Below are 12,131 nucleotides of genomic sequence, written 5' to 3'. Positions count from 1 at the left end.
TTGTGGTGTAGGGCTGCATGATTTGGAGAAAAAAATACTTGTTCTTTTTTTAAGGTTTTATTTTTTGAGATAATACAGTATATAGATAACCGAGAGAAAGAGGGAAAGGATTATGTTGATCTCTGTTGATCCTGGAATAACATTTCAATCAACACATAAGATTTGAGGGTTTACAGTTTATGTCAAGTTTTGGCTTACAACCCGGGTTAGGTGGGTTAGACTACATCAGTGTTATATAATTCACCTCTGATTGGATAGCTTATGGGTAGGGTTCGGTTTAGGGGTGGGGACAGGGTTACGACAAACTTTTCGGATAGGAACGTTGTTTCAGGATCAACTAATTATGTTGATCCAAGAACAAGACTTACTTGGAAAAATCACAGTGACCATAAATGAACACAGTGCTGCGCTTCACTAATGCAGCACATACATATTTATTGAATTATTTTATTTATGATTTAATAATCGCACAAAGCCATATCACGATTTTGGTTTGATTTCGATTCATCTGGCAGGCCTACACTGTAGGATAAACTAACCTATGAGTGAACAGGCAAAAGAAGAGAATGACATGACAAGAGAGAGGAGCAGAATACTATCAGAGTGCAAAGGAACGAGCGTAAAACGAAAACGAGAGCTGTTATAGGTCTGCGCTGTCCCGGGGCAGGAGGGAAAGCTGTGGTGACCTTCTCGAATCTACAGGGGACGAACAGCTCTCTGTCTAGATGCTTCCCCTCAGGCCAAGGGAAAGGACAGAAAGATGTATATAAGAAGACAAAGAGAAGAGAGAGTGAGATATCCGTCAGCACATTAGCACAGCCACCACTACAAAACCAAAACATCGAGATCGTCCTCGTCACAATGTCACAATGCGCCAGCAGGAGCTCTCTGGACTGATTTTATCTCCAGATCTCCCAGCAGTCTCCATAAAAGAGCCCTACCCACCTGCCACATACTCCCATTCGAGATTAGGCCTTCTTTTCAGATTTCGCTTTCTTTTACCTGAATGGTTTTTTTACGTTTTAGTTTTCATTTTTGCTGACCGACTGCCGTGAACAGTCTTGCTGATATAGAGATTCTTTGTTCAGTTTTTAGAATATGTCTCTATTTACACACTCAGAGGGAAAAGTAATTTCTCCTTGAGGAGAAGAGTTGTTTTTTTCAGATCTCTAAGGTAGAGGGCTTAAATTAAACTTGTAGCTTATGTATATAAAGGTATATATAGTCATCTCTCTCTCAGCCTTCAGAACTGCCTTAATTCTACATGGCATTGATTCAAAAAGGTGCTGAAAGCATTTTTTAGAAATGTTGGCCCATATTGATGCACATCCAGGGCACGAATCTCCTGATCCAGCACATCCCAAAGATGCTCTATTGGGTTGAGATCTGGTGACTGTGGGGGCCATTTTAGTACAGTGAACTCATTGTCATGTTCAAGAAACCAATTTGAAATGATTCGAGCTTTGTGATATGGTGCGTTATCCTGCTGAAAGTAGCCATCAGAGGATGGGGACATGGTGGCCATAGAGGGATGGACATGGTCACAAACAATGCTCAGGTAGGCCATGGCATTTAAATGATGCCCAATTGGCACTAAGGGGCCTAAAGTGTGCCAAGAAAACATCCCCCACACCATTACACCACCACCACCAGCCTGCACAGTGGTAACAAGGCATGATGGATCCATGTTCTCATTCTGTTTACGCCAAATTCTGACTCAACAGAAATCGAGACTCATCAGACCAGGCAACATTTTTCCAGTCTTCAACTGTCCAATTTTAGTGAGCCCTTGCAAATTGTTGCCTCTTTTTCCTATTTGTAGTGGAGATGAGTGGTAGCCGGGGGGGTCTTCTGCTGTTCTACTGGGAAAAATCCCAGTAACTGAGCAGATTGTGAAATACTCAGACCACGCTCAAAATTGCTTAAATCTCCTTTCTTTCCCATTCTGACATTCAGTTTGGAGTTCAGGAGATTGTCTTGACCAGGACCACACCCCTAAATGCATTGAAGCAACTGCCATGTGATTGGTTGATTAGATAATTGCATTCATGAGATATTGAACAAGTGTTCCTAATAATCCTTTAGGTGAGTGTATATATGTCTATATATATATCTAGAGAGAGAGAGAGAGAGAGAGAGAGAGAGAGAGAGAGAGATGCTACGTCCCAATTCACCTACTTATACTATGCCCTATACTGTTTTTATAAAGAACAAATACATATATTTTGAGTGTGCTGCAGAATAGAAGGCAAACTCTTGGACATACTACTTCATCATAATTGCGTCTTTAACTAACTCTGTCGTGTAGTTACGTGCATTCTGTCACTGTTTAAACTTCCCTGTTAATCCTCTTATCACACTTGAAAACCACATTCAGTTTCATTTATTCTCCCACAGTTTCGGAGAGAAATGTAATAGCACGTTGATCTGCTAGTCGTGGGTCTAGATTAGGAGTACACTACACTCTCAGAAAAAAAGGTACAAAAGCTGTACCTTTTTAAAAGTTACACTTTTGTCCATTTTAGGTGCTAATATGTAGATTTTAGGTGGTAATATGTCAATTTTAGGTGTTAATATGTACATTTTAAGTGATAATATGTCCATTTTATGAGCTAATATGTCCATTTTAGGTGGTAATATGTACATTTTAGGTGGTAATATGTCAATTTCAGGTGTTAATATGTACATTTTAGGTGTTAATATGTCCATTTTAGGTGCTAATATGTCAATTTCATGAGCTAATATGTACATTTCAGGTGCTAATTTGTACATTTTAGGTGCTAATATGTACCACTAAGGTACCAATATGTAGCCTTTGGATACAAAAGTGTACCTTTTGAAAAGGTGCAGCCCCAGTGACAGCTTTTGTACCTTTTTTTCTGAGAGTGTAGCATATCGATGAACTTCAATTCTGATTTTATATCTCTACTCACATTAAATAATCCATTCAGTTCCCCATATGATTTGTTAAGTCAAGAGAGAAGAAACAGTTCATAAGTTCTGCTTTTCTCCTAACCCCAAACCCTTCATATTAACTGCCATGTTCCTTTACTCAGAAACGGTGTCTCAAATCATGCTTTAGTGTTTCGTGGGATGAAGTAATCAGCATATAAAGTATAATCCTCACAGCTGCCAAACTTCAGAGGACAGGAATGGCCATCCATCGGGAAATTGACGAGTTTCATCGGGCATTCTGCGCTTATTGTCAATCTGTGGAAAATAAAACAGATATAAATGGTTAAAATAGTGTGGGTGTGATATCAACCACACCATTTAAATCTCTTTCACCAAGTATGGACAAGATTTCTAACAACCATCCAGTAGGCCTTAGGGGCCGGGATTGATGCTTCAACAATATTCATATCAACCTGCTGTTTCCAACAACACCATCTTTTGTTGGTCCTGCAACAACATTTATCCAGGAACACCTCCTACTTGGCAAAATGACGATCACCCACGAGCAAACACAGCCTGCCAAAGCCTTTTCAGCGTAAATCGCACTGGACATGTACCTCATGGTGTACAGGATGGTGCCGTTTTTCATGATTCGGAAGAGCCTATTGGGCGCAGTCATGTTGTGAGCCACGGATCGTTTGCCATTCCTGAAGAACGTGTCAGGGGTCCAGACTTTGGTCACCATCAGGTTATTTAGACGGAGGATCTCCACCGGTCCATCATATCTCAACCGCCTATCCACCCACGTCTGGCGGAAAAACACATCCATGGTGTACTCCTGGAAGAAAGCACAAACACAGAGCTGTCAAAACCACACGCAAATCAATCTGACTTACTCCTGACAGAAAGCTTCATTAGAGAGATTCTGAGAAAAGCCAAAAAAATTACATCATAATCTTGCAAAAACATTGTCTTAGAGACTCTTAAACAAACACTTCTCCTCATGCTGACAAAACCCTTAAAACAACAAAATCTAAATGATCCCTATTTACTTTTTTAAAGAAGTTAATTCAATTCAGTTCACACCTCGTTTCAAAGCAGTCTACTTTACAATTTAGAGAGATAGTTACCTCTGAGAACAGTAGTTCACTTTTCAAAAAGACTTTTGCTGATAATTTATCCAAGGTATCCATGTCTTTCTTTCTTCAGTCGAAAAGAAATTAAGGTTTTTGATGAAAACATTCCAGGATTTTTCTCCATATAATGGACTTCAATGGAAACCAAACAGTTCAAGGTCCAAAAGACAGTTTCACTGCAAACTGCAAACTTGTCAGAGGGCTTTAAACGATTCGAGACGATGAATAAGGGTCTTGTCAAGCGAAACGATCGCTCATTAAAAAATATAACGTAGTTTAAGTTTTATTTGCTCTCCCATTCGAACTCATTCATCAAAATGAACAAATCTTTTTCTGAGTCAATTCATTCGTTTCGTTCGTTGACTGAACCAAATGACTCGGAAAAAGATTTGTTCATTTTGATTTTTTCACAAACGTGCGTCACAGAACAGAGAAAGGCGGGCATTTGTTCTTAGAAAACTTAATCTTTGTTATTTATTTATTAAATGAGTGATCATTTCGCTTGATAAGACCCTTATTCATCGTCTGGAATCGTTTAAAGCCCTTTAAACAGTTTGCAGTTTGCACTGAATGTGTCTTTTGGACCTTGAACCATTTGGTTCCCAATTAAGTCCAATATATGGAGAAAAATGCTGGAATGTTTTCATCAAAAATCTTAATTTCTTTTCGACTGAAGAAAGAAAGACATGGACATCTTGGATGGGGGTGAGTAAATTATCAGCAAAGGTTTTTTGAAAAGTGAACTACTCCTTTAAGTTATGCATTTCAGAAATGTACATTATGCAAATCACACAGTTAGCGAAAAATGTATTAGTTTAAATAATTTGAGGCAGAAACAATGTGCTCTTTGAATGTTTGTTAACAAATGATTATGGTTATGAAATGTCAAAGGTGTCAATATGAACTGAAGCAATCATATTTCCTGAGAAATCCCCCTGTAACCTTTACTAACATTGAACTAAAATGAATCCTATTTACTTTTCAAAGAAATCAATTTGTCAGTGTTTTTCATTATTTTCAGCGATGTCTCAAACTGTGCATATCATCTCAATGTAAATACAATAAAAAAAAAAGAACATGAGATCAAAATGAACCCTAAATAAAAGTCCCGATTGTTCTCTACACCATTAATCGGTCAATCTTATTCTACTGAATAAACTTTTATTTTCACAATCCAAAAAAATAAAATAAAATAAAAAAAATACTTTCTACACGTCTGAAGCAGCTTTTTAAAAGCAAAATCAAATCATACTGGAGAAAGTTTGTTTCACATCACAGAATTTTGGATGTTAAATGTGTTATGAATGTGTTTTTTTTTTTGCTGGTTTTAATATTTTAGGTACCAATCTGTGCTGAACACTATATGTGGTCACATTCAGCACTGTTATGCTCTTTTTAAGAGGTGCAGAACCTCACATTGTTCTCAAGGGAAAATCCCTGCCAAAATTGTTGACTCAATCACATTTTTATTTTGAATCTCTACCACACTGTACTTGATTTACTCTGACTAGGCAGATAACAGCACCTTGCATTGATCTAAATGGCAAGCAGCCTGAATTATTTATTTTAATAAAATCTCAGTGGACGGATATGATGCCTTACATAACAGCTGCTCATGCACACGTACACGTACTCGCACAAATCCGACCTGTTCACATATAATCAGAAACATCTCAGAGCACTCACCATCTCCACGTCGGAAACTGGGCCAAAACTTGTGACGTAAATATCGGTCTTCACTTCCGTCACTGGACCTGGACAGAAACAGGAATCTTTAGAATCACATTACAATGACCATAAGCCTCTTATGACTAGATCTGAAAGAAATGTTTACTTTTTTACAAAATTGATGTGATCTTAATAGTTTTTAGTCATTCTCAGCATGACCCAGTTATTACGAGTGAAATAAACGGATTACCACAGAACTGCTTTCGCTTTTTTGGCTCTCAAAGTCAACATGAACCATTCTCAACCAATTTGACTTGCTTAAGAGAAAAGCTCTTGAATGAAAATCCTTCATTATTTGCTAGAATTAACATTGTTAACCGGTATTAGATAACCCACACAAAGGCTGAATTGCCAACACTATGGTGACCTAAAACAATGTCTAAACGGCTATTTGGCTATTGGTTAACATGACTTAGCAACCCATATAGAGTCTAAGGATGTGTTCATACTTGTAGTTTGGTTTTCATGGTTCACTCTTAGAAGAAAAGGTTCTATATAGAACCTTAAAAGGTTCTATCAGCGCTACGTATTTGGAACCCCTAAAAGGTTCCATACACTCTTAAAAAAGGGTTCCTCTGAGTTCTATATAGTAATAAAGATCTGCGGCAAAGAGATGGCAGTTTCGACAACTGCACTGAACAACAAAGTTCTTATGAGGTGAAAAACCATGATGCCTGAGTGGTCCAACCTTATTATATCACATCCTGTTTTTGGTTTAAATGTCTCAGTTGGTTTCATATCTCAGTAAACCACACCAAAGTTCATTTGAACTCTGAAAAGAAGCACGGTAAAATACTGTAAAAATAATACAGTAAAAAAAAATCCTGATAATTGGTTAACAGTTAGTTGATCTAACCTCACAGTCAAATACTGTTAAATTGACAGCTTTTAGAAGTGAAAAAGATCAAGTCGTTTTATAAATTAAATTTACATTTGCAGAATTGTGGCATTTCACATCTGATGTGTTTTCGTCTATGCACTTTGGGGTTTTATGTTACATCTAATGTTGTTAAATTAATGTTTATTGCATTACTTTAGTGGCATGTGTGTTACCGTGATGGTGTTTTGTGTGTGTGTGTGTGTGTGTGAATGACACTGTGTGTCTTTTATATATCAGTACTTACTAAGTTGTGATTCATCTTGTGACTTTCTCATCACCACATGTGTTTGGTGGTTGTCAGTGTATTTTAAAAGGTACAAAACAGAGAGTACTACTAGGTTGGCATATTGACATTATATCAGCAAATGAAAACATGCTTTTACTGTAAATTTAAGTTTAATCTGCAAAACCTAAAATGTTGCTACTGTTTCTGGCAACCACAGCTACCATTTTTTTTTTTACCGTAAATTTCACAGAATTTTTTCAGTTCGGCTTACTTATATGGTGTTCACCAAGGCTCAAATGGCAGTGTTCACTCTTATTCAAATTAATCGCACTAACAGACCAATCGACTTTTATCAAGCCAAACTGCAAAGTGTGAACCTCAGCCAACAGGAAAGATATTTCCGAGGCAGATTAGTTTTGCAAATATTGAATAAAATGACAAGCAATAGGAAAGGATATGGGCTTAGTTTTGATTTTGTGTTGATTTTCCCACTGTAAAAAAAATGATCGTTATTTTAACAGTAAAAGACTGTAAAAAATGCTACAGAGAAAACTGTTAATTGGCTAACGGAAAGTGTCTTTACTATTTACGGTAAATAACTGTGATATACTGTATATAATTGAACATTTAATGTAATTTTACTGTAAAACACCATTACATTTCAGTTTTTTGAAGTGAGAAAGAACAAGTCATTGTGTAATTTACAGTAAAAAAAATGTAAATTGAGATTCACACAATTCCCTGCGTGACTGTTTTTTTTTTTAATAACTGTTTCTTCATAATTTTCTTAGTTTTCTTTCTAATCATAGGGTTTTATGGTACATTTAATGTTGTTAAATTAATGCTGATTGATTTTTTTTTTTTTTAGAAATTGCAACATGTTACCATGATGGAGTTTAATGTTATGACACTGTGCAGCTTCTAAATGTTACTATTAACTTTCTTGTGGAAGAGTGCCTATGATGAGCTTTGATTGATCATGTGACTCTCATCACTACTGTGATTGTTGGCTGTCAGTGTATTGGAACAAAATGGAACAAAACAGATATTAATATTTCTAGTAATAAAGGTCAGTAAATTAAAATTATTTCAGATAATGAAATACGGGTTATTACTGTAAATTTATATACGGTTAAAAGCCAATAAAACCTAAAATATTGCTACAGTATTTTTAACACGAAAACTTTAGTAACCACAGCTGCCAGTTTTGTCCTGTAACTTTAACAGATTTTTTTTACAGTGTATTTTTTCCAGACTGAAACCATTTATAATTTATTTATCTTTAGCCAAATTTCACGTGGAGACAAAAACTAAAAAAATAAACAAAAAAAATAAAGACGGAAAGTGTGAGTGAAAACAGACTCAGGCACTCAAAGCTCAATCACATGATTTATCACTGAATCGTCTCATTGGCTGAACTTGTGAGGGTTGAACTCCTAATGTTCTAGAGGCTGTTTGATAGATGCTTGAGTAAATCACTTGCGAGTGAAGTGCCCTCAGTCAAACACAAGAAAATGGATTATCTGTCATTAAACAGACACTCTGAGCATCTCTCACAGTTGACAACCATGAATCCTACAGAAATATGAAAGACAGGAACAGTCGTACTCAGCCCAATGCACACACAAATCACAAGAGGTCTCTTTAATATCTCAATTGTTTCTGCACCAGCAATGAGACGAAATAAAGAGTAAATGGAGACTTTTGCTATATGATCACCTGCTTTCAGACCTTAGGTCTCTGCTAGAGTTTCAGAGGATATCTCAACACTGTCTCAAACTGTGGAGATTCACAAAAATGCCATATCCAATCAAAAGTCAAATGTATATATAAAAGCATTTCACATCAAACTCTTCCAAAACCAAATGATCTGAGCTGCTCTAGACCTTTTTCACAGCGGCGCCATATTTTAACCGGAATGAAAGCGAAGTGAGGGATAAACATACAGTACATCTGTTTTTTAATGTGTTTCTGGATTGTTCTGCTGACAAAAAAACTCGAAAAAAATATATTTCTGAGATATTTCAGTAAAAAATCCCAGACAACATGAGCCGTGCAATGCTGGGTTGTTTTAACCCAACTTTGGTTCAAATATGGACAAACCCAGTTACTGGGATACATTTTTTCATTACATTTTTAACCCAACGTTTGGGTTTGTCCATATTTGACCCAAAGTTGGGTTTTAAAACAACTCAGCATTTTTAGAGTGTAAGTGATCTAAGAGCTTTTTAAAGCGGGTGCCATTGAAAACATGGTAACAGGCTCACTTTCGTTTAAGGCCTATAGCTCTATACTTTTATACTGAATGGCCATTATATTGACTCATTTGTTTATATTATGATTTTATTTAGGAAATCCAGGAGAAATAAGACACAAATTTCAAATCTAATTTAAAAACTGAGAACTTCACTATTTTCTTTTTTCTCTCTCAAAATGTTGCTCCAAAACCTGCATTAACAACAGAAGGAAAATGTTCACAGTTCATATTAACAGGTCATATTATTCAGATAGAAAGTATTTAAAAAAACACGTTTTCATAAAATAGTCCATATGACTCATGCTCTGTGTTTAAAGTCATCTGAAGCCAGCTTGAGCAACACAAACATAAAATGTAGTTTGTCATATGCATAAAATTAAATACAGAAGACCTGAAATAAGTCTTATGACTTATTTTTTTATTTTTTTATTTAAAAAAAATTTTTTTGTCACAAGCGACATGCATCAAATTTGCTACTTCCTATGTTCCACAGAGAAGATAACAGCATTCGTGTAAAATCAATATTTTGGGGTGAACAATTACATAATAGGCTGCTTAGTGCATTTCCTCATTGAACAACAATCAAACACATTTCAGACGACAACAACCAGGCCAATGCTAAGAGACGCGCCCGAGCCCTGATATCTATCATCTCTGAAGCACTACATTCTTAGGCAAGGGCAACTCATGCGATCCTACTAGAACTGTGAACCCACAGCACAGATAGCTGAGAGCTGATCAAGCCCCTCCAGCCTGATCCAGCTCCGCTCGAGAGCTCTTGTCATGTGAAGGTGGGTGTGCTGCTCTGTTTGGAGAGATGTGCTCTCTGCCTCTTCACTAAAGTTACATAAAAAAAAAAAAAAAAACAGAGCTTCATTCCCAAAGCTCCAATCACATCCCCGGCATTACGCGCAGAGATCCACAGTCTTTGATTTGATTATTTATTTCTTGGCTATGTGATGTTTTTCCTTATATAGCAACTTTAATCAATAAGTTATTCATCAATAATATGTAATGATTTATACATCACTAGCTAGGAGTAAATATTTAATTTGCATGCACACTAATTCATGATCTCTAAAGCATTATATAATCTAATCACGCTTCCTATGTTGTTCATGAAGATATAAAGTGTTAACTTAGAGTTAAATCGATCCGTTTTTTTAACAATATATATTCCATGCATACACTAAGGGGTTAATTATGAAGTTTCAGGCACAGTGACTGACCATATAGCTATTTTGGGCTACTGACTGTACACACAAAACTAGAGCTACAGTAAAATTATTTTCTGCTATCCACTAACTACAACCGCCGCGCATCACTTGGCTTCACAAAACAGGTTAAATGCGCGCGGTTAAATGATAGGAGAGCGCGGGAAATGATATCGGTTTACGCACACAAAGCGAACATCTGTACTCTTCCTACTTAAAATGTGCATTAAGCGGCTTTCTTAGCGCGATTACATAACCAAACTCGCTTAAACATCTAAACGATCTAACAGATACATGGAGAGCAGAAAAAGAGAGTGAGCAGAGAAAGAGAGTGGGCAGCAAAAGGACATTTGGAGTTGGCTTACACCTCCATCTCCCCTCAGAGGACACCAACCCTCACCAAACAAACAACACTTAGTAAACAGCATGCGACCTGCATAAAAAAACACAACATTTGGAGAGCATGCTTTGCGCAAGAAGCTTTAAAAGCACTGCGCGCTTATTCTGGCCACATGATTGTGAAGATTTTTTAGAACTAACCCCCAAATCCAGGTCGGAGTCTGTTGTCGTATCCATCCAGGAGTCGGTCCAGAATGCGCGTGAAATTTTCCGGGTATAATTTCTCATCCTTTCTGATCTGTCCAGATATTCTCTTTATGCTAAAAACAACACAGAGCAAACTGAAACATTTGAACATTGCGCACACATTAAATCTACGCCTATTTTCGTATCAATCAACAGCAAAAAAAAAAAAAAAAAAAAAAAAAAAGTTCAAAATCGCCCGTGTGTAACCGCGAGGCGTAAAGATGCCATGCGTAACGCTCATATCCAGTTGGAACTCACCAAGCCGCCACACAGAGAAAGTAGAGGAGAGTGGGAATAGAAGTGGGGTACATCGCAGTCACCATCTCCTTCTTGGCAGAAACCATGTTTACATGCCATTCTTTAAGCCTTCTTCACATTTCCCTTCGCCAAACGTCCCGAGGAATGATCGAGGAAACGTGCGGCAGCGCGCAATACGCGCTTCACCATCACCCGCAAAGCAGTGCCAGCGAAGCATCCAAATCCAGAACTCGCTCTGCGCCCGGTGGATCGCCTAAATCCCAACCCCAAACTCAGTGGTTAAGAGAAGCATATGGTGAGGCATCCTGTAGAATCGTGCGTCTCGCTGTGAGGAGGTTAGAGGAGAGAGAGGAGGACGCGCTGGGTTCCTACACACTCGCATCAGTGCCAAATCTGGGACGTGCGTCCGACGCGCAACTCACTCACGAGCGCTCATAGAAGTCTGCCTGCGAGCGCTTCACTTTGGTGATGTAGTAGTGGCGGCATTGCGCATGCCATGAACTCACTTTTACGCGGCAATTGTCATGTCCGTTCTTGCCCGTGTTAACCGTTGACTTTGGAGGACACGGGTGTGTTAATTGATTTTGGCACCTAAAAAGATGCTAATTTGAATTCTGGGGTTCATGGAATATAATTAGGCTAATCTGTTTGCATTTTTAAATTAACAGTTCCCGCACTCAGGAAAAAAAAAATAATAATAAAGAGGAAACTTATCTGGGCTTGGCCTACAGCTTATTGAAATGGGTCAGTGTTTGTCGCAACGTTACACACATGCTCGCACACAGTCACAGTCCGAGGTACAGTTACACTGTACGGGAAGTAGGACAAGCCACACGCAGCTCCTAAGATTCCTGTACACCTGGGAGTGGGATAGGACAGTCTTCGGTGTGGCGTGCGCGTGTGTGCGCGTGCCCGCTGCTTTGGAAAGAACAGGAGCGTTTGGTTTCTCTCC

General features: G+C 37.9%; 1 protein-coding gene across 1 annotated transcript in view; it reads right to left on the bottom strand.

Annotated features, from left to right (window-relative positions):
• gabra4 (gamma-aminobutyric acid type A receptor subunit alpha4) overlaps positions 1–11,665 on the bottom strand; it is a 38,175-nt gene extending 26,510 nt beyond the window's left edge. The window contains exons 1-5 of the mRNA XM_039663100.2: positions 11,180–11,665; positions 10,877–10,995; positions 5,718–5,785; positions 3,513–3,733; positions 3,128–3,210 (exon numbers count right to left, since the gene is read on the bottom strand). Coding sequence (XP_039519034.1) covers positions 3,128–3,210; positions 3,513–3,733; positions 5,718–5,785; positions 10,877–10,995; positions 11,180–11,265 — 577 coding nt within the window. The 5' untranslated portion in view covers positions 11,266–11,665. The remainder of the gene's footprint in view (positions 1–3,127; positions 3,211–3,512; positions 3,734–5,717; positions 5,786–10,876; positions 10,996–11,179) is intronic.
• Positions 11,666–12,131: the final 466 nt, after the last annotated feature.

This window comes from Pimephales promelas, chromosome 9, assembly GCF_988280905.1.
Source record: "Pimephales promelas chromosome 9, fPimPro1.hap1.1, whole genome shotgun sequence".
Classification (NCBI taxonomy): domain Eukaryota; kingdom Metazoa; phylum Chordata; class Actinopteri; order Cypriniformes; family Leuciscidae; genus Pimephales; species Pimephales promelas.
The sequence above is the reverse complement of the archived record's forward strand: the minus strand, read 5'-3'. Positions and strand labels throughout refer to the sequence as shown.